At 49.6% G+C, this 19,970-nt stretch overlaps 1 protein-coding gene across 17 annotated transcripts in view; it reads right to left on the bottom strand.

Moving 5' to 3' along the window:
• Window positions 1-9,618, bottom strand: part of MAGI1 (membrane associated guanylate kinase, WW and PDZ domain containing 1) — a 286,033-nt gene extending 276,415 nt beyond the window's left edge. For all 17 annotated transcript variants that reach the window (XM_065749538.1, XM_065749536.1, XM_065749535.1 and 14 more), the window contains exon 1: window positions 9,326-9,618. In XM_065749538.1, coding sequence (XP_065605610.1) covers window positions 9,326-9,614 — 289 coding nt within the window. In that variant the 5' untranslated portion in view covers window positions 9,615-9,618. The remainder of the gene's footprint in view (window positions 1-9,325) is intronic.
• Window positions 9,619-19,970: the final 10,352 nt, after the last annotated feature.

Raw genomic sequence — 19,970 nt, forward strand, 5'->3', positions numbered from 1 at the left:
TGCATCCAGCATCTCCAGAAAAAGGCACAAAGCAGAATACAGATGTAACCTTCCCTGCCAGTTCAACACAGCGTGGAAAATACTTGTACTTGCAGTCAGGGGCAAGATCCCATCCCACCAGGGCAGCTGCCACAATGGCAGATGTACCCCACGAAACTGATGTGAAAGAGGGTTTGGTTAATTCACCGCAACCTTTGAATATCAGTGAGCTCTCAAAGATCATGACAACGTGCCCAGCTTCTATGCAAGCAGCAATTTGCACACTGGTTCAGACAAGCCTCAGCACTGATTAGAGCACCTTTTACAGACAGACAGGGGGAAGAAGCCCTTTGTGATGTACTTACTGTGCTAGCACACACTTAAATTTAAGCCCTCTCATTTTCACTGGGGCCTTTCTCCCATGTAACAGCTTCTGCAGATCCAGATTCATGCTTACCACTCAGTGATGCAACCGAGCTACCCCATCCCAGCTCAGAACTACACAAAGACCACTTCAGCTGCTGGAAAACCTGATACGTGTTCAACTAATAACTGGAAAACTGGGAACAGAAAACAGAGCTAAATGGAAAAGCCACTTTGGATAGTCCCCAGGTCATCTCTTTGGCAGATAAAAGCTCAGCTTTATAATACTTGGCCAGCATACAATCTGGCAATACTTTGAGACTTCATAGCTCCCCTAGCCTACCTCTCCTACCCCATATCCAGGCAGGGACAGCTCTATGGGTGAATGCACTGCCAGGACAGCAGCTTCCAGCTCCGCCAGGCTTGAAAGATTGCCATAATTCACCCAGTTCTTCATTTCTTCTGCCACTCTCATCAAACCAGTCACCATCTGTTAAAGTGTAACTTTCACCTGCCTTTGGAATGAGGGAGCTCAACCAACTGCATTGCCTTTTAAGGGCCAGAGAGCTGCCAGCAGGGCGGAACCAGGCACCTTCCTCAGATAACCCTTGGAGCAATGCTCCCGTTTTCCCTCCCAAAATGACTCATGGGAACCAACCAAAGGTCGTAGCAGCAGCCACCCCATAGCACCAGGCAGGGAGTCGGGGCCCTGCCCCACTGACAGCTAACAAACACACATACCTCATATTCCTGCAAGGACTTATTCAGGCATCACTAACTCACCCTCACCAAGGGAACAGCGTGGAGCAGAATATGAATGTTTTTTACCAGGTTCAGATGCTGCTTGTGCATCCCACGAGAAGGGAATGGGCATGGGAACTGTTCAGAGCCGCTGCAATGGTGGTTTTATGCTGCTCTTTTTCAGCTTTCAAATAGCTGTTCCACTGCAAAGTTTTGCCATTTATTATGATTTTTACAGCACTGGCTGCTTGACAGCCTGAGCCACTGCTGTCATGGGATAAGTTTCCACTAAAAAGAGGAAAAAAAAATAGAGACAGAAAAGATCCCAGAACTCCTTACCAAAGCAGCATTTGACAATAGGAATGCTACAGTGTAAAAAATTAAAGGTATCTATATAAACACACACAGCTCACGTGTCCTAGGAGCCTCACCCAGGAATTCTAATTATTTTGATAGGTGATGCACAGTGTTTTCACAGACTCCTCCTGTTTGGCTGGGCGCAGATGGAAAACTTTCCCCTACACATAACCCTTGGACCAGCACAGCCCTGCTTGTCCTCACCCTCTGCCTGGGTTTTCCTGCCGTGCCTCCTGCAGCAGGCAGCTATGGGGCTGAGCAGCCTTGCTCCTTGCACTCACAGTGTCCAGCCACGGCAAGGATTGATTGGTCCAGGCCAAAACACCTCCATGTGAATTTGGGTCAGTGATCAATACTCTCAGCCAGCCCATACTTCTTTTCAGTGCGAGTCTCCACGTGGAAGCAGCCTGATTTAATAGCAGCAGGTGGCAGGGGACAGGGAGGAACCCCCAGCACGGACTATACAGGAGTTGACAAACAACTGCTATCTGCACATAGAATTAACACAAAAATTGCTGGGATATGAGCAGAAGATAATCCGATTAAAAAGAAAATTAAAAGAAATAGCCAAGTTCCTGATAAACAAGCAAGTGGTGATTTACTTCAAACATAACCACTGCAGAGTGCTTCACTGCTCATCCAGCAGAGCCAGAGGATGTGCTCAGTCACACTGCTGCCGTTCATTTCAACCACAGATCAGTGCAAATTAAGACAATATTCTATATTAGTCACTTCATTGTTTAAGGAAAAATGCATACCGGAGACAGAGAAGGACTCGACTCTTTGTTGTGCATGAAACCAGACCCTCTTTGCCCCGAGGATAAAGGAGAACAATGCTGGAGCAGCACCGCAGGCTGCCAGAGCCCTACAGCTCCAACACTGCACAGGGGATGCTCAGTGGGGGGACAACCATGTCCCCAAATGCAGCCAGAGCACAGCTTTTCTGCATGCCTACCAGCCACCAGCCAACCAAGGGCACACTGTGCCACACAGCTCTGGCTGTCCCCATGCAGGCTGTCCTCCAGCAGCAGCCCAGGGCAGCATAAGCTATTTCAGGCACCGCATCCTCGCGGGGATCCCACAGCAACACTGCATCCCAGATTCCACATCGATGCGGGCATTTGGGGTGAGCAGAACAAAACGATGTTTGCCCAGACTGCCCTGGGAGAGAGCGGTCTGTAATCAGCTGGAAACATGCTTCTCCAGTCCTGCAGAAAGCTTTGCTGCCTCTGCTTTTAAGGGACATGCTGCTGCACAGCAGATCCTCTCCCAGTACCCATCTCCCATTTAGAGTCTGTGGCACAGGTAACAAATCCAGAGTGGAGCAGGGAAATCTCTCCTGAACCCAATGCTTGGGCATCCCTCCCTGCTCAGCAGTCCTCTCTGCCTCTCTCCAGCTTCCAGCAAACCACCAGAGAAACGTTCATGGAGGTCCAACCCCCAGGAGTTCCTCCTGCTTCCCTGCCTCGCTAACTGGGAGCTGCACACACACCTTCAGAAACAGAGGACCGTCTGTTTCTTACATATTCCCACTATTTTTAAGAAAGATCCTCTCAGTTACCCTGAAGCCCAGGTTCTTACCTTTCCAGTTTAACCTGTTTGGAGGCTGCTTACCCATCTTTTGGTTACGCATCGCCCTCGAAATAAAGAAAAACAAATCAAGGCATCTGTGTCTGTCATCAGTTAGGGCTAATATCCGCTCTGCGTAGGATCCTCACCGCAGCAATAAGAGGAGCTGAACATGAAAGTTATTATTATTTTTTCTGAAAGCACACAATATCTGCCCAGCTTTGTTTGTGTTGAAGGAGTGGCTGGATTTAAGGCAGCCTCTTTTTCAAAGGCTTTTTGTTAATAACTGAGTGAAAAAGAAACCCAGAGCTGAGGTTTTCCCCTTCAAGAAAAAGAAAAAAAGAGAAAAAGAAGACGCTGTAATTTGAGGATATGAAGAAAGAAAAATCTGTGTTCTTCCCAACCTAATTGTAACGAGGCACTGATTTTCCAAAATTACACATGTATAAACCAAGACAATGGACTCTTTCGGCAAGGATTAGCAAACCATGCAAAGCTTATTCAAATGCATCGCTACTGCGAGCACCTGCTCCACTTTGCAAGTCGGCCTCCCTTGTTTGTTTGCTTTGGGGGTTTTGTTATGATTCATTCCCAAACGCAGGACACCTTGTGCTATTCCCGAACAGCGTACCAGGCAACATTGTTAAATCTCAAGTGGACACTCAATGAAAACAGTAAAAGAAGAAAACGTTTGTTTGTTTTTCTTTTAAGTTATGATACAAACCCTCTGCAACACAAAAACACGATTCTCAGCCAAAAGCCAAGTCTGCAAAAATGTAACCACATCATCAGGACCTGAAGAAAAAAAATCTGCTCCGCTTCGGGGAGGTTTTCTAGGGGCAATTAAAAATACATATGTAGCTTTAAAGCAGTTCAGCACAAACGATGCCGAAGGCAGAAGCAGGAATTAGCAGAGAATGGTGCCATCATTGCAGCCTGCAGCAGCTCGGGAAACCATGGGAAATGCCGGGGATGGAGGATGATGGAGTGTCTGACCTTTGGAAAGAGAAGGTGGGCAAAAATATCCCAGCTCGCCCAAGCCACGCCACTCTGATGGGGCCAGGAGGGATACTGGCCCACCTGTCCGGTCTGGATTAACTGAGACATGAAAAATAAAATGTAATAATAATAATAATAAAAAATCCAAGCTTGCCAACATATCAACCCAGGGTAAAGGCTGCCAAGATGCTCTGGAATTAGGCAGCTTCTGCCACAGCTCTCAGATCAACAGAAAACAAACCCAGGCTGGGGTTTGTTCCCCAGCACCAGCTCCCTGCAGAGAACCCCACACTTAATGCACAGCATGCATTTCATGTGTGGCTCTCGAGATGGATCAAAAAGCTCCAGCGTTCTTCAGGAGCTGCTCCTGTCCTCTCAGCAGTGCTGTCACTCAGTGCTGAGCTGCTGCCGCTGTCCCACAGGCAGTGCCTCCAGTGATCCTCAGCTGACGCGAAGAGGATGGTGCATCCTTGTGCCTTGGTGCAAGAAGGTCACTGAACATGCAGTTCTTAACAGGCAAAAAAAAATAAAATGAAATCCTGTATATGAGTTAGAGAAAAATTCTGCAGGACCGTGGAGCCAGAGGGTCGGGATTTTGCTGCTGCAGGAGTTGGTACCCGGAGCTGGAGGGAGCTGACCCCAGCACCCAGCTAGCTCACACTGAACTCTTCGGACTGCTTCTCTGAATGCATGGCACTAGTGCAATACAGAACCACCATCCCGTGCTTTCCATCAAGAAACGTAAGGTCACTTACACCCACAAAGATCAAAAACCTGCATGCCTTGAATTATGGGCTCCAATTAAAGTGAGGGAACGCGATGAGGGGAAGAAGATCTGAAAGAACTCCCAGCCACTAAAGAATGTAAATAAGAGGTCCTAAGGCTGCTGGCCTTGCCCGCAGCTCAGCCATTGCTAATTCGATAGGAAACGCCTTTGAGGCAGCAGCATCTCCTCAGCTTCCTTCAAACTGAGCAATGCTGAAATAGAAATGGTCAGAAGGTTCCTGAAGGATCCTGAACCAGGACAAGACAACAGACCCAAGCACAGCAATACAACAAGCTACAGACGGTTTGGTTTTCAAACCTCTGAAGAGGTTAAAGTGAAATTTCTAACAAGACACAAGGGAGATGAACCTTAAATCTCACAACGGCAGCTCGGTAATTCACCCGTGCAGAAATTGTAACTGTCTTAAAAAATAAGCTGAAACAACACACGGGATGGTGTTAACATCTCGTTTTGCAACGCTGCTGAAATACTGCTCATAATGAGACTTTAATTGCGATTTAATTGCGCTGTGATCTGACTGTCCATAAAGAGGGAGCCCGGAGTCCCATCACAATGAGTGGAAAGATTAAACTCATTGTGAAAAACATAATCCCGTTTCACGCCATTAAAAGGATTGTATTAATTCCAACTCAGGGATGTGGCACTGAATCATTGCCCGAAGCAGGACGGCGGTGCTCTGCTACAAGCAGCATCAGCTTCCACACCCTGACAAGGAGCAGGCCGTGCATTTGCACAGCAACAGCCACTCAGTCATCCAGCAGCAGCATTCCAGCAGGCAGAAGGGCATCTTTCAGATGACTAAGGCAGTATCACTCTAAAGAGAGAAGATTAGTGGCTTGCAACAAAATATATGACAAGCGACGCGAAAGAGAGAACCTGTCCTCTTTTATTTTATGTCTCAGTAGCGAGTAACCCTGCCTGACTCTCAACCCAGAGGGGCAGTGTTGAAAACAGACCTTACCAATCTAAAATGCACCAACATCTCCACATTTGGGATGTCAGAGCTTTCACTCTGCATCCACTCTGTCCTCTCTAGGAAGAAAAAGCCCAACCTCTGCCCACGCCAGCTCTGTGGAAGAAGCTGTTTTTATTCACTCTGTAACTGATCTCAACACTTCACACTTGGCTGTTATGGCAAATGCCAATCTGACATCACCAAGTGTTCACTCACCAAACTGTGCCTGAGGATTTACCTCAGGGCCAAGTTAATGTTTGAAAAGAAAGACCCTGAGCTGATAGCACAGGGTAAACAGCCAGCAGTTCCATTTGGGGTCACGCCTGCTCCTGCTTGCCCTGAACGTGGCTAACATCAAGCCACAGCTCCTCTCTACTGTGGGACCAGCCCAGCTCCAAAGCACTACCAAAATAATTAACTGCATCGACCTGATGGAAATACCGCACTGTTTCACGGCCATTGGTTACACAGGGCTTGGGATTCTGAGGGAGACTTTACAGGAGTAAAGAGTCGAACAAGGAACTGAAAAAAAAACAATTTGTAAATAAGTGTATGGGAACATGAGGTCCAGCACCTGGCTCGGGCAGCAGCTGGCACAGGTCACCAACCAAAGAGTACAAAAACAAAAGGCCACAGCCCGAAACCTCTATAGAAGCGTCCCCTCCCTCTCAGGGGGAGAAAAGAAACCCAAACACCTCGCCTTAAAGGAAATGCCATGTGACAGAAACAGCCTGCATCCTTTCCTTGTGAAGATGGCATGGGGAACTTGTGCTGCACGGGGCCACACCACCATACCCCCACACAGCCTGCCTGCTTTAGCATCCTGCCACTTATTTCTGATCCCTCTAAGCGAGCCATCCCAAAAAACATGAATTATATTTGAGGAAACTTCAGCAATGCAGCCAAGAATCATTGTGTTACGGCAACGTGAGTTTTATGCAGGAACACACTACCACCATTCCTATAATCCCATTTATTCATTCTATGCTCTCAGACCAAGCAATAATAAAGCAGCATTTATTAACTGCACAGGATTTCATTGCCAATTTCATCAGAATTAAGGCACAGATGTAAGATGAAAACAGTCATAAAAGTAGTGCATGTTAACAGAGCTCCTTCACACGTTTGACAGCTCTGAAAGACACACAGCAGCAGATTCTTCCTCTCTCCTCACCAAAACAAGCAACTATCGAGGTATTTCTCCTCAAACGTAATACCAAAAAAGGGCAAAATGTTGGTTTTTTTCTTTTCTCTTCCCCATAAAAGTTCTTTAGTTCCTCGCTCTCAGGATAAGCAAAGGACCAAGAAATCCCACGCCAGCAATATTAAATACTGCTATTCCAATTAAGCAAATTCATAAACGTTCCCCATTTTTGTACTTTGTGGGAAACTACTCAAACTTACAGCTCACAAAAGAAAAAGAAAATATTGCTTGTGGACCTGCAAGTCTATAAACCTCAGTTTAATGACAGAACATGTGCACAGCTTATTTGACCTTTGTTTCACATCCCAGTCCCTTGCTGTCCGCTAACTGCAAGGTCAGAACTCCTATTTTCTCTGTTTGTGCTCACGGATGACTGACTCATTTATAGTAAATTTCCTGTTTTTCCAGCCTTGTAAACGTTACACGAAATAGACCAGGCAGTAAAACGTATACATTTCCAGGCTAAGATCACCCAACTGGGCACCACACACGGGGAAGAGGAGGAGAATCAGAGTTAGACGTGTGCTTACAACCTCATCTTCACACTCCCTTGCTGTCTGCTCCAGTGCCACGTGCCTCCTGTTGCACGACAGCTGCCATCCCCGCAGCGAGATTTTTCATCAGCAGAGAAGTCAGGTATTCTAATGAAAACACTCCTTTCCCATGCACGGAATCCTGTCCCACAAGGGAGCTGAGCAGTGCACAGATGCTATCGTTGAGAGGCGCATGGAGTGGTTTCCGAATCTCACACACACACACAAAAAAAGGAAAATGAATGATTGACAAAAATATATATTTCTATTCTACATTTCATTCAAAAAGCAATTGTTGTCATCAAAGCCAGGCTTGGCTTTCCCCTCTGGGCACGGATGGTGCAAGCTCAAGTGCCTGCCCCGACTCCAGGCAGAGTTGTGAACTCTTATCTCCCCAGCTCCAGGTAATCCCAACCAGCACCCTACAAACCAGCTGTCTGCCTCTTGTTTTGACCATCCTGAGGCTGAGATGCGTTTACCATCAAGTTCTGTCATTTCTGGTATATTTCAAAGGCAAGTTTCTATTTAGACTAACAAATGTTTCCAAAACAACCCAAAGTTTAACCTTCCCAAGCTGGGAAGGACTCACACACCTTCCTTCACCCACTAACCACACCACAGCATCGCAGGATGTATTTTAACACCTACAACATCAAAACCTGCCCCATTTCCTCACCCTTCAGCCTCCTGCCCCTGGCAGGGCAGAGGCAGCAGCAGCAGGGAGAACAGGCATTAAAGACAACTGCTTTTGGAGGAGTTTGGTGCTGTTTGCTGGAATACCTCTACAATTTGAAAGCTCACAGAATCGCTAAGGATGGAAAAGACCTCAAAGATCAACCAGTCCAGCCGTCCACCCACCACCATTATCGTCCATTAAAGCGCGTCCCTAAGTACATCTTCCCTTTCCTTACACGCCTCCAGGGACAGTGACTGCACCGCATCCCCAGGCAGCCTGCTCCAAACGCTGCAGTGACAGCGCATCGCTAACCTGCTCCGAGGCACTGATGAATGGCTGTGCTTCCGCGCAGCTCCACCCACAGCACACCCCCAAACTTCGCGATGTGCCTGGACCACAACAAACTTTCTCCTAACGGCTCTCCCTTATGGAAACTGCCCGTCCTTCTTCCCTCCCTCGCAGCTGTGTCATCGCAGGTGCTCACGTGTCCTCCCGCCCATCCCGTAGCAGCATCACGGGCAGTTCCCTGCCACTGAGCTCCGGTCCTCCCCTGGAAACTGCAAGCAGGTTGACCTGTTGAACCACTGCCGTACGTGGAAACAAAGTGGCTCTTTCTAAAGGTGTTGTTCCCGTCCCCAGCCCAGCTCAGCGCACCCTATGCGCGCCCTCACGCAGGGGACAGATCCCCACGCAGCAGCGAGCAGCCCTACGGGATGGGTGACGGCGTTCCCACGAGTGACAGACCCACGCAGACAAGGAGCTCACACTTAAGGCCAAGTTTCCGTCCATCACACGGCGGGGCGGCTGCTGGGAGTAAGGAGGCCACCACGCAGTGCCGGCCACGGCAGCACGGCTCTCACCTGACACCCCTGGGCGTCCCCGCGGGGCACGGACACCAGTTTCACGCAATCGCTTAACACAAGCTAGGAAAGCGCGAGGAAGGCTCGGGCCGACGTGCCCGGCCGTAGGGATGCGGGTGTCCGGACACGCGCTTGCACGTGGCAAAGGTGAACACACGCGCGTGTACGAACGCGCCGCAAGCATCAACCTTCCTCCTCGTACAACTTAAGCCGCCCAAAGAGGAAACGTTCCCCTCTCCCTTCCGCACCGCCCCCACGAGCGGACCGACCCCCCCCACCCCGCGTCCCGCGACCCCTCGCACCTTGTCTGACGGCTTTCACCACGATGGGCTCCTTGCAGCTCCGGATCACCTCCAGCACGTCGTAGCGCGGCAGCCCGGAGACGCGCACCCCCTGCACCTCCAGCAGCAGCTCCCCCTCGCTCAGCGCCTGCTCGCCCCCCCCCGCCGCCACCGCACCCGCGTAGGGGAACTCGCCGTGCTCCGCACCGCCCAGCAGGACGAAGCCGAGCTGCCCGCCGGGCCCGCGGCTCAGCGCGCACTGCCGCACCCGGCTGGCCCAGTGGTTCTTCTTCTGGACGACCCGCGACATGGCGCTGCGCGGTGCTCCGCGGCGGTGCGCTAAGCAGGTGCGCAGGGGCTCCGACCCGCAGCCTCATAGAGCGCTCCGCTCCGCCCGCTCACAGCCATCACCGCCGGCGCCGCGCCCGCATGGCTCCGCGCCCGCGGAAAGGGAGGGGGGAGGCTTTAAAAAAAAAATAAATTAAAGAATTATAAATAGATAATCAAAATAAAAACTTAAAAGGAAAAAAAAAAAAGGAAAAATTTGAAAAGTGCTCAGCAAGCAGATCCGCCTCCTTTCTCTCCCTCCCTCTTTCTCCGCCGCCGCGGGGCCGCTTTGTTTTCTCTCCTTCCCACTCCCCTCAGTCTCTCCCCCTCCGCGGGCGCGGACGCGGCGCCTTTAAGGCGCTACAAAGCCCCGCTTGTTTTGTTTCACTTCGCTCCGTCCCGCTCCGCCGCGCTCCGCACCGCCGGCGCAGGCGCCCTGGCACGGCCCGCCCCGGCCCCCGCCCGCCTCCCCGCCCCCGGGCCGGCCCCGCACCCCGGGTCGCGCTGCGCGGGAATCGGGGCGGGCGGGGGCGGAGCGCCCCGCGGGGCAGAGCGGGGAGGGGAACCTGCGGGCGCCCACCTGTGCTCACGGGCAGGCTGCAGCTCAGCTGGGTTTGGTTCCCGGACTCTGAGAGTGGGGTGACAGCGGCGCCTTGCCCGGCCCGTCTGTGTGTCCCAGGTGGAAGAGCGGATCCTGCCTGTCTCTCACACCCGGCATCCCCAGCACCGCTTCCCCGCAGCCGAAATCCCCGCCGCGGCTTTTTTGCTCGCAGCCCCATCGCTTCAGGCACAGCCACTGAACGCACACAGGCACGGGACAGCGACCACCCCTGTAGGAAGCCTGTCCCAGCGTCTGATCGCTGTCATGGTGAAGAAATTTTCCCTAACAGCCCGCCTGAACCTCCCCGTGGCCCTTTTGCTCGCTTCCCACCACGAGCAGAGCCAGCCCTGGACGTGCCTTGTGAGGGGTGGCCAGGTCTACCTGCAGACATGGCCTCGGGGTTACACTCCCTCCCAAAGGGACGCGGCTGCTGCCCTGCAGGCACCACCACGAGATCGTGGGCTGCCCCGCGAGAGCTGCCGTTGGTTGGCACCACAGCCCCGGGGGCACTGACCTTCTGGTACACGTGGGGCGACGGCCGCAGCACAGAGCGAGGCCAGAGTCACATCTGTGTTGGTCGCTCCAAAAGTAATGCCTCCTACCCGGGGAAAATCTAGAAGCCACAAAAAGCACAGTGCTCACTATTGGATAGAGCAAATTCTCAGCTACTAAACGCTATTTTCTTTTTTCTTTTTTCTTTTTTGTCATAGTCACTCCTGTTAGCTACGCTTTTTCACCTCTACTCGCAGCAGCCTCGCTGTGCTCACATCCACTGTTTGGTCACCACAAGCAGTCAGCAGGACGGGATAAATGTCGATGGGTGCATCCTCTTCCGTGTGGAGGAATTCAGCTCCGCCCCTTTTCTCCATACACACCTCCATGTCACACACCTCCATGTCAGACTGCCCCTCTGCAGCCTCAGACAAGAAATGAATTGTTTTCCAGCAGTTAGGGTACATAGCTCTGAAACAAAGCTACCAAAGGTAATGTTGGATTCTCCAGTAGTAGACGTGCTTTCATTAAGATCAAATATATTTTGGAAGAAATTTTTGCTATTGTAGGCAGACAAATACATTATCTGTTATGCCTAGCACTTACGTCCCCTCCGTTTCTCTAAAAGGTTTCTTTCCACTTGGGGCTTTACTTCTTATCCCACCGAAAGCTGTGCAGATTCAATAGGTTGCTGCAGCTGTAGCTGCCTTGTATCTGTGTTGGCTGGCTTTGTAACCAGCTACCCAGTTTGTCACTCCTAGGATCAGGGCACGCTTTTTATTGTGCCTTGACCAGTAAAAACTGGATCAGTGATCAGGCTAACTCCCCCCCAGGGAATGAACACAGCAGCGTGGCTGAAGGGAAGGGTTTATATTTCATCTGCCTGCTGGCTGAGGGTTGTGTCACCCGTGTGAGATCACAGCCCAAGGAGACTCCTGTTCGCAGCTGGGACCTGGGTGTGACGTGTTTTCATCACCAAGGTTGTGAGTGATGTGTGATGTGACAGCCCCACAAAGTTAAAATTCATCTGGGACCCATGTGAGTGTCACATGAGTTGTGGCTGCCCTGAACAGAGCTTACAGAACTGCTTGTGCCTCGTGCAAAAATAAATAAATAAATTGAAGAACATTATTTGGAAAAGCAATTTTGCCAGTAAGATTTATGACACAACCGGTTTATGAGGGTCGTTTTCTGTTTGCTCGCAAGTGTGATCTCCTGTCATAATGCTAGTGCTGTACTCATGCCTGGGCCACCGTGTTCCCAAAACTGTTCTTTCTGGGAATTAACAAAACCCACAAACCTCACCCAGTGCTTTCTCTTTATTTTAGGACTGTCCCTTCAGTTTTCCTCCATGCCCACTGTTTGACTCACTTCATATCGCAGGGCAGGGGGAAGCACAGACAGTTCTGACCCAGCCAGGCTCCCTGCAACCATCCTGCCTCACCTGCTGCTCAGGTCTCACCCCACGTGGGATGCTACACACCCCTCCAGCTCCCAGCCCATGACAGTGCCATGAAATGCTGCTTGGGAGTGGCTCAGAGCTCTGAGCAGAGCCCAGTTCTTCTGCTCTTTCATCTATAGTAACTATGCTTAGGTGGCCCAGCTAAAAACAGACCCTCAAAACTTCTGATATCAAGGGCTTTGAGGCTTCAAAGCCTGAGCCTGTGGATCCTGGGACAAAAGAGACCTCAAACAAGGTCTGGATGTTTTCCTGTTGGTGCACTTTTGCTGCCAGCATCTATCAATAGGAAAGTCATGGTTTGCTGCACTTCCCGAACAGGAATTGTTGTTCATAGTAATCCCAACATCTACCAGAGGGGAACTTTCTGCATAGTGTTTCTGTACGAGCTGGTAATTCTCCATGGTAGCTGCTGCTGCTTGGAGGAAGGCTGTGGAAAGCTCCGGATCCAGACACACATAGATCAGGTCAGTGCCACAGAGCAGCCAGCATGACACACTTGAGGTTTTTCCTTGGCAGGAGCACCACCCCACAACATGCTCAACTCTGGGACCACAGGAGCACAAGAAAAAGACAACTCACCCCTCCCTGGGATACGCTGTCACCCTTCTCCACAGTTTATTTCAATAATATCACACACAGCGGAATACAAAGCTGATGATCAATCTCATAACCGTATTAAGACACTCCAGGGTGTATTTTATAGGGCCATTAATATACTTATTGGGTGGTTAAAGTCACCCACAGCACCAATTAATGGTGCCATAAAGCATGCTCCATCATATCTTATGGCTTAAATAACACCCAGCAGGCTGGGCATAGGGGACACGGCCGTACTTGTTGGGTGAAACACAAGGGCATGGTATCTGAGCACCTGGCTGTGGGCACAGGTGTTTAGGAGTGAGTTCCTGCCCCTAGTCTGGTACATATTAAATTTTACCACTTTGAATTCTTCCCTGGGATTTTTGCTTTTGCTATTTTAATGGGCCCACATGAGTTGAGAGAGACTTTTCAATAGACAGTAGCTTTACCCTGCTATCCCAGTTCATCTGTGCCAGCTGTTAAACTTCCCTCTTTCTGCTTGATGGAAAAGGAGAAGGGTTACCTCTGATTTGTGCTGTTAGAAGTCAGCACAGCTGCCCAAGACCCCAGGATTCCCATCCTGTCCTCCCTTATTCTCCCTTCCTTCTGCAGTTACACAGTGAGCCTCTTTGCATCTTCAGACTCACTGCCAGCTTTGCTGAGGCAAAAGAGACAACATTCCTTGCTCTTCCACTGCTTCGTACACACTACCTCCCTGTCCCATTCTGTCACCTGTTTTCTCTACACATCTTCAGTGCTTTAAACTTTTTATTCTTTCCCCCTTTAAAATCCTGAACGGAGCTGTAGGTGTCCCTGTTCATCACCAGAGGGTTGGGTGTATGGGAACTGCTGAATCACGGCCTGAACCACTGATTGGTCACCTGAGGTGAGCACCAAGTCAGCCATGGGGGCACAGGTGAAGGTGATATACCTGTGTGGGTGGAAGGGGTGGAGCCTAGTTCCTCCTCTCTCAAACCCCATTTAAGGGCTGACCACCACCAGGGAAGGATCTCTTCTTGGAGATCCCTCCCATGTGGAGTCCTCTGCGAGCCTTGTCATCTTAAAGGTGAGCCATCTTCTCTTTTGTATTACCTGTATAACTGTTTATATAGAACTACTCAAAATATACCATCTTCTATACTATTCCCTGGTGGAGTATCGTCATTAGGAGTTATTTACTCTACATTTGGCGAGCCAGGCAGCTCTAACTAAATCCATAATGTCCTTTATTTGGAGTATGTTTAAATGGGCCAAGGGGGAGAACGTTACCCCCCTAGAACAGACAATCCCTGGTCTAATTCCAGGATTCATGGGGTCACCCTACTATGGATTGGCATCTGTTATTGAGAAATGGGGACCCATGCAGGTTCCAGGGACTGCCGCTCCTTCTCCATCTTATTTGACTGACTACTTCGTAGGATTAGATAAAGACATACTTGTTACCAAGGAGCGGCGGTTAGCTGCCTCTGCAGTAGCCTGGCCATTAGTAATGGCCATACTCAAGTTAGATGTTGCAAATGTTAATATGGAAACTGAAAATCAGTTATTACGAGACCGTATTGAGAAACTGGAACAACAGCTGGGTACGTTAACAACCAAAAAGCCTGGCCTAAATGTCCCCACAAGACAAATAAGGAATATATTGGTAGAAGACACCCCAAAATCAGAGGAAGAAGACTCTGATATGACAGGGGAAAAGATCTCTAAGGCAGATCTCGAAACTCCATCTATGATGGACCCATTCGAGATTCGGCCTATTATAACTCAAAAAACAAAGAAGGTACAGGATAGACCAGCAGGGGTGCCTCCTGACCAATGGCCCCCTGCAGAAACCTGCCTCCATGTGACCGCTCGTCCATATACAGCTAATGAGTTGATGGACCTAGTACAACGGTTCCATCAGAAACCAAGAGAAAGCATACCATCATGGCTCCTAAGGTTATGGGATGCAGGAGCTGAAAGTGTTTTAGTAAATGGAACAGAAATGTCAAAATTAGCATCTATAACGATAAACCCGGCATTAAGACAAAGATTATATGCAGCTGTCCATTATAATGAGGAAAACCATTCTATTATAGATTGGTTGATGGCTGCATGCCGCTTAACATGGCCAAACAAAACCGATATCCCTCTTAATACTGGTTTGTGGTCCTCTATGGAGGACCTCCAGACCTATATCAGAGAACTGGGTATGAGGGAGGCTCTGTATGCGGACACTTTTGAAAGCCCCGATACGGAAAAATTTACAGCGGGCATGAGAGATCTAATACTACAGCAGGCCCCCTCCCACCTATATGGGATGTTGGTTTCCATATTAAATCCATTGGTGGCATCAGAAGCCATCGTACAGCAGGCAGCCCAGTTAGTAGCAGACTTAGGGGAGACGGAGCGCGTAAGAACCAGGCGTAATGTTCGTGTAGTGGAAGATGCTGAGGCCTTCCCTATTAGAACTAAAAAGCCTGCTCCACGGATGCCCCGATCAGGCCCCGTACGGGTATCCCGGAGGACTATGTTTAATGATCTCATACGGGCTGGGGTTGCATTTACCAAAATTGATGGGCAACCCAACCATGTTTTGTTACAGCTGTGGAAACAGCTTAGAAATGATCAGAAATTTCAGAGTGCTCCCAGAAAATCGGGAGTACGAATTATAGAAAAAACACCAACAACAACCTGGAATTTGGCTGACTTTATAATACCGAACAGAAGGGAAAAATATCCGCAGGTGTCACAGGCTACAGTGCCTGAGCCACCTGTGGCAAAAGATTTAGATCTGGCAAAATTCATGGATTAACGGAAAATTCTGGTCCCCATAGGGCCTCTAGCTGTGACCGGAGGCCCTATGTAGAACTAACAATATTCTGGTCCAGGACAAATGTGCAGAAGGTGATGGCTCTAGTGGATACTGGCGCAGAAACATCGATTATATATGGAGACCCAACGAAATTTAAGGGTAATAGAGTGATGATTGGTGGGTTTGGGGGACAGACTATTCCAGTCACCCAGACGTGGTTGAAATTGGGGGTTGGGCGTCTCCCGCCCCGGGAGTATAAGGTGTCGATTGCCCCAATTCCAGAATATATCTTGGGCATAGACATTCTATGGGGTCTGGCTCTCCAGACAACTGTGGGAGAGTTCAGACTACGGCAGAGGTACATTAGTATCCGGGCAATACGGACAATATTGAGGGGCCATGCGAAACATGAGCCCATTTGTTTGCCAAAACCACGCCGGATTACTAATGTAAGACAGTACAGACTCCCGGGTGGACAAGAAGAAATATCAAAAACAGTGCAGGAATTAGAGAAAGTAGGTATTATAAGGCCTGCACACAGCCCATATAATTCCCCCATATGGCCAGTACGGAAGTCGGATGGAACATGGAGAATGACGGTGGATTATAGGGAACTGAATAAGGTCACGCCGCCCATCCATGCGGCCGTACCCAATATTGCCTCCTTAATGGACACTCTTAGTAGGGAAATTAAAACCTACCATTGTGTCCTGGATTTAGCGAATGCGTTTTTTAGCATACCTATTGCTAAAGAATCACAAGATCAATTTGCATTTACGTGGGGAGGCAGGCAGTGGACCTTTCAGGTCTTGCCACAGGGGTACGTGCACTCACCAACATACTGTCATAATTTGGTGGCACGTGACCTGGCTGATTGGAGGAAACCAAACAGTGTGAACCTATACCACTATATTGATGACCTCCTGTTAACATCCGACTCACTGGAAGCAGTAGGGGAGGCAGCAGATTCATTAACTGCCTACCTAAGTGAAAGAGGATGGGCTATCAATCCTCAAAAAGTGCAAGGTCCAGGACTGTCCGTAAAATTTCTAGGGGTAGTCTGGTCAGGAAAGACCAAAGTATTACCTGATGCCGTCATAGATAAGGTTCAGGCATTTCCAGTCCCTACAACACCAAAGCAGCTGCAGGAATTCCTGGGTATATTGGGATATTGGCGTTCCTTTATACCTCATTTGGCGCAGCTGCTGAGACCTTTATATAGACTTACCAAAAAGGGCCAATTATGGGACTGGGGGAGAACAGAACAGGATGCTTTTCAACAGGCGAAACAGGCAGTTAAACAAGCCCAGGCACTGGGTATATTTGATCCTACCCTTCCAGCTGAGCTAGATGTTCACGTAACTCAAGATGGCTTTGGCTGGGGCCTGTGGCAACGTCAGAGTTCTGTTCGGACCCCCATTGGATTTTGGTCTCAGGTGTGGCATGGAGCAGAGGAAAGATATAGTATGATTGAAAAACAGTTATTGGCTGCCTATTCTGCATTACAAGCGGTAGAGCCAATAACCCAAACGGCCGAAGTTATAGTCAAGACTACATTGCCAATCCAGGGGTGGGTAAGAGATCTGACCCACCTTCCTAAGACGGGGGTGGCCCAGGCACAGACGGTGGCACGATGGGTTGCCTATCTCAGTCAGAGGAGTAGTCTATCTTCCTCACCGTTGAAAGAAGAGCTTCAGAAGATTCTTGGCCCAGTAACGTATCATAGTGATGCACCAAAACAAACTTCGGTTGCTCCACCACAGAAGAGTCCCGTCCAGGAAGGAAAATATCCTATTCCTGAAGATGCCTGGTACACGGATGGGTCCAGCAAGGGCAACCCAAGTAAGTGGAGAGCAGTAGCGTACCATCCTGCCACAGACACAATCTGGTTCGAAGAGGGGGATGGTCAAAGCAGCCAGTGGGCAGAGCTGCGGGCGGTGTGGATGGTTATAACCAAAGAACCTGGTGATGGTATCCTGAATATTTGCACAGATAGTTGGGCTGTGTATCGGGGGCTCACTCTTTGGATCGCACAGTGGGCCACCCAGGATTGGACTATCCACTCCCGACCGATCTGGGGCAAAGATATGTGGTTAGACATATGGAATACAGTCAAACACAGAACTGTGTGTGTCTACCATGTTTCTGGTCATCAACCCCTACAGTCACCAGGAAATGATGAAGCCGACACACTGGCCCGAGTTAGATGGGTTGAGAACTCTCCATCTGAGAATATCGCTTACTGGCTACATCAAAAGCTGCGGCATGCTGGGCAGAAGACCATGTGGGCAGCCGCTAAAGCGTGGGGACTGCCCGTACAACTATCGGACATCGCTCAAGCATGCCGAGACTGTGACGCCTGCTCTAAGATAAGACCGAGGTCGTTGCCTGAAACTACAGCCCATCTTGCTAGAGGACACAATCCTCTACAGAGGTGGCAGGTTGATTATATTGGGCCTCTCCCTCGGTCTGAGGGGGCGAGATATGCCCTAACCTGTGTCGACACCGCGAGTGGGCTAATGCAGGCCTATCCAGTACCAAAAGCCAACCAGGCATACACTATCAAGGCACTCACAAGGCTGATGGCTGCCTACGGGACACCGCAAGTCATCGAGAGCGACCAAGGAAGTCATTTCACGGGTGCAGTGATACAACGCTGGGCAGAAGAAAATAATATTGAGTGGCGATTCCACCTGCCATATAATCCAACGGGGGCAGGCCTTATCGAACGTTACAATGGTATTCTCAAGGCTGCCCTGAAGACAGACTCTCAGTCCCTGCAGGGGTGGACAAAGAGACTCCATGAGACCCTGCGGGACCTGAATGAAAGACCTAGAGATGGCAGACCCAGTGCCTTGAAAATGTTACAAACAATATGGGCCTCCCCACTTAGGATCCAAATTACGGGCACCGATAATGAAGTGAAACCTCAGATTGGCAATGAGAACAACCTTCTGCTCCCTGCCCCTGAGGACCTAGAACCAGGTACCAATAGAATAAAATGGCCCTGGAAGGTGCAGGTAGGACCACGATGGTGCGGCCTACTTGCACCTTGGGGGAGATTATTGGAGGTGGGGGGTTCGGTAGCTCCTCCGGTTATAGGTACATGGCCTACTGAAATAATGGTTAACACTCCAGTCTTCATTGCTAAGGGGACCCCTATCATGTCTCTGTGGCAGATCAGGACACCCCCTTTGGTGCCTGATATAGTCGTACAGCCACAGACATCGGGTCAAAGGGTTTGGTACAGGCGACCAGGGCGTGCCCCTGTACAAGCTGAAGTGTTAACCCAAGACAGGAATACGGCCTGTATCTTGCCCTGGAAAGCGGATCTTCCCCTCTTGGTACCTCTAAAACACTTGTATTACTCCCCATAAGTCTATGAATCACCAGAAGGAATCAAAACAATACTGCAGTGTTCCAGAGTTGTTATAAGACCATGTGAAGCATCTGGTGATGGTCTAACCGGGACTGATGACACGTAAGATGGACCTGCACTGTATGATTACATGCTTCCAGTAGATACCACCGAGCACTGGCCCAAAGAAGAGTTCGACGGATGCGCCGATCATCACTCATATCAGATTACATCAGCATGCGTTGCGACGGGCAATTATGTAAGCGTCGCGATGTATTGGGTCTCTGTATCAAGGGGAACTCACCTTATGGTTACTTGATCAGTGGTTCATGTCGTGAAGGGGTGGAGTGTATGGGAACTGCTGAATCACGGCCTGAACCACTGATTGGTCACCTGAGGTGAGCACCAAGTCAGCCATGGGGGCACAGGTGAAGGTGATATACCTGTGTGGGTGGAAGGGGTGGAGCCTAGTTCCTCCTCTCTCAAACCCCATTTAAGGGCTGACCACCACCAGGGAAGGATCTCTTCTTGGAGATCCCTCCCATGTGGAGTCCTCTGCGAGCCTTGTCATCTTAAAGGTGAGCCATCTTCTCTTTTGTATTACCTGTATAACTGTTTATATAGAACTACTCAAAATATACCATCTTCTATACTATTCCCTGGTGGAGTATCGTCATTAGGAGTTATTTACTCTACATTGGGCTAGATGCCCTTTAAAGGTTCCTTCCAACTCAAACGATTCTATGAAATAAAGAATTTGCAATAAGGCACAATGACAGAACACGCTGAGGCTCTGGGGAGGAATTCCTCCAGAGCAGTACTGATGCATTCTTCCTTCAGCAGTGCTAAGCAGCTGGGAGGTCACAGCTGGACTTCTGGCAAAAGCCATGGCAGGCGAAGCAGCAGCACGGCCCTGATCCTGCAGCCATCTGGGGAATGGCTTTGCTTTGCTCTCATGAGAGTGATTTACAGGCATCAGACAAGCCACATGTGTAAGGCTGAGCACACACATAAATGCTCTCAGAAGCAGAGCCAATTAACACACCACAGATA

This window comes from Cyrtonyx montezumae, unplaced genomic scaffold (genome assembly GCF_038088225.1).
Source record: "Cyrtonyx montezumae isolate F1298 unplaced genomic scaffold, pur_monq_1.0 scaffold_6, whole genome shotgun sequence".
Lineage (NCBI taxonomy): Eukaryota > Metazoa > Chordata > Aves > Galliformes > Odontophoridae > Cyrtonyx > Cyrtonyx montezumae.